The sequence below is a fragment of the Galeopterus variegatus genome, unplaced genomic scaffold, assembly GCF_000696425.1.
Source record: "Galeopterus variegatus unplaced genomic scaffold, G_variegatus-3.0.2 Scaffold280, whole genome shotgun sequence".
Classification (NCBI taxonomy): Eukaryota; Metazoa; Chordata; class Mammalia; order Dermoptera; family Cynocephalidae; genus Galeopterus; species Galeopterus variegatus.
The window spans coordinates 49716-50908 of record NW_007726391.1 but is presented as its reverse complement, the minus strand read 5'-3'; the positions used below and the strand labels follow the sequence as shown (position 1 = coordinate 50908).

The window sequence follows — 1193 nt, the reverse complement described above, 5'->3', positions numbered from 1 at the left end:
AGGTCCTGTAGACTCACTCCCCAGAGCTCTCGTTTCAGGTGGGAGGGCACACAAAACAGAAACATGCAGAACTTGGCAGGTACTGTACAAATGTTCTTAAAGTACTGTGGTCTAACATGCTGCTTCTCTTTCTTTGTTTTGTTACCGTCCCCTTTTTATTAGGGCAAAATGGAGTATGTCTTTGAACTGGATGTTTCAGGGAAAGTGGAAGATGTTGTGGAAACATTGCTTCAGGTAAGCCAGTGACTTAGGCACTCACTGGGCAGTGTATTCAGGGCAAACTGAGGCAGAAACTCTTCTAAATTTCATGTTTATATGTCTTAAACCATAATCTCTTTTCTAAATATGTAGCAGATTCACTTGAATTTGTTGAATTTGGCAACTATATATTAGGATGAAATTATAGGTAAAATCAGAAGTAATCTTGACTGTTTGTTGCAAAGTAACAGAATGATTGCTGTCTTTCATTGCTTCTAAAGAAATAATTCATATCATCTGAGAGAAAAAAATGCATTCATGTATATTTGTGATGTTGTAGCTTCACAGAGCATCGTGCCTTAACAAACTGGGTGACCAAACTGCCATGGTAAGTGTTTCTATTTGTATCTTTGCTTGCGAATTAACTTGTATTGATATTCTACTTATAAATGCTTATATCCATACTTTTAAACGGTTCTGTTTTAACAGATAACAGCTATTTTGCAGTCACGTTTGGCTAGGACTTCATTTGACAAAAACAGGTATGTTTTTAATGATCTTGTTTCCTGATTAGGAAAGCAGTGGACGTCTTCATCTGTATGCCTCATTCAGCATGTCCAAAGCTGATGTCTTCATCAGTCTCACCCGAAACCTGTTTGCCTTAAAAACAGTCTCAGGTGCCTCAGTGCAGGAGAAATCTCCGGGGCTTCCTCAACTCTTCCCCATCCTGACCTCTGTCAGTCAGAAAGGCCTGTTGATCGATCCTCCCTACGATCTCTCCAGTCTGCCTGCTTCTGTCTGTGTATACTGTGACTGCCTCAGTTCAGGCCACCATCTCTTCCCACCCAGGGCACTGTAACAGCTTTTGGCTCATCTGCCTGCCCCTAGTCTTCCCTTCTCCAAACCTCTTCTTCCCCGGTACCTAATGTCCTTTTAAAATCTGTTTTTTCTAAAGAACTTATTTAATCATATATCTCTTGCCTGTTTAAAACTCT

At 40.3% G+C, this 1193-nt stretch overlaps 1 protein-coding gene across 1 annotated transcript in view; it reads left to right on the top strand.

The window, feature by feature from the left end:
* Positions 1-1193, top strand: part of LOC103585858 (protein FAN-like) — a 190747-nt gene that overhangs the window by 154704 nt on the left and 34850 nt on the right. The window contains exons 8-10 of the mRNA XM_008566950.1: positions 163-234; positions 539-586; positions 688-740. Coding sequence (XP_008565172.1) covers positions 163-234; positions 539-586; positions 688-740 — 173 coding nt within the window. The remainder of the gene's footprint in view (positions 1-162; positions 235-538; positions 587-687; positions 741-1193) is intronic.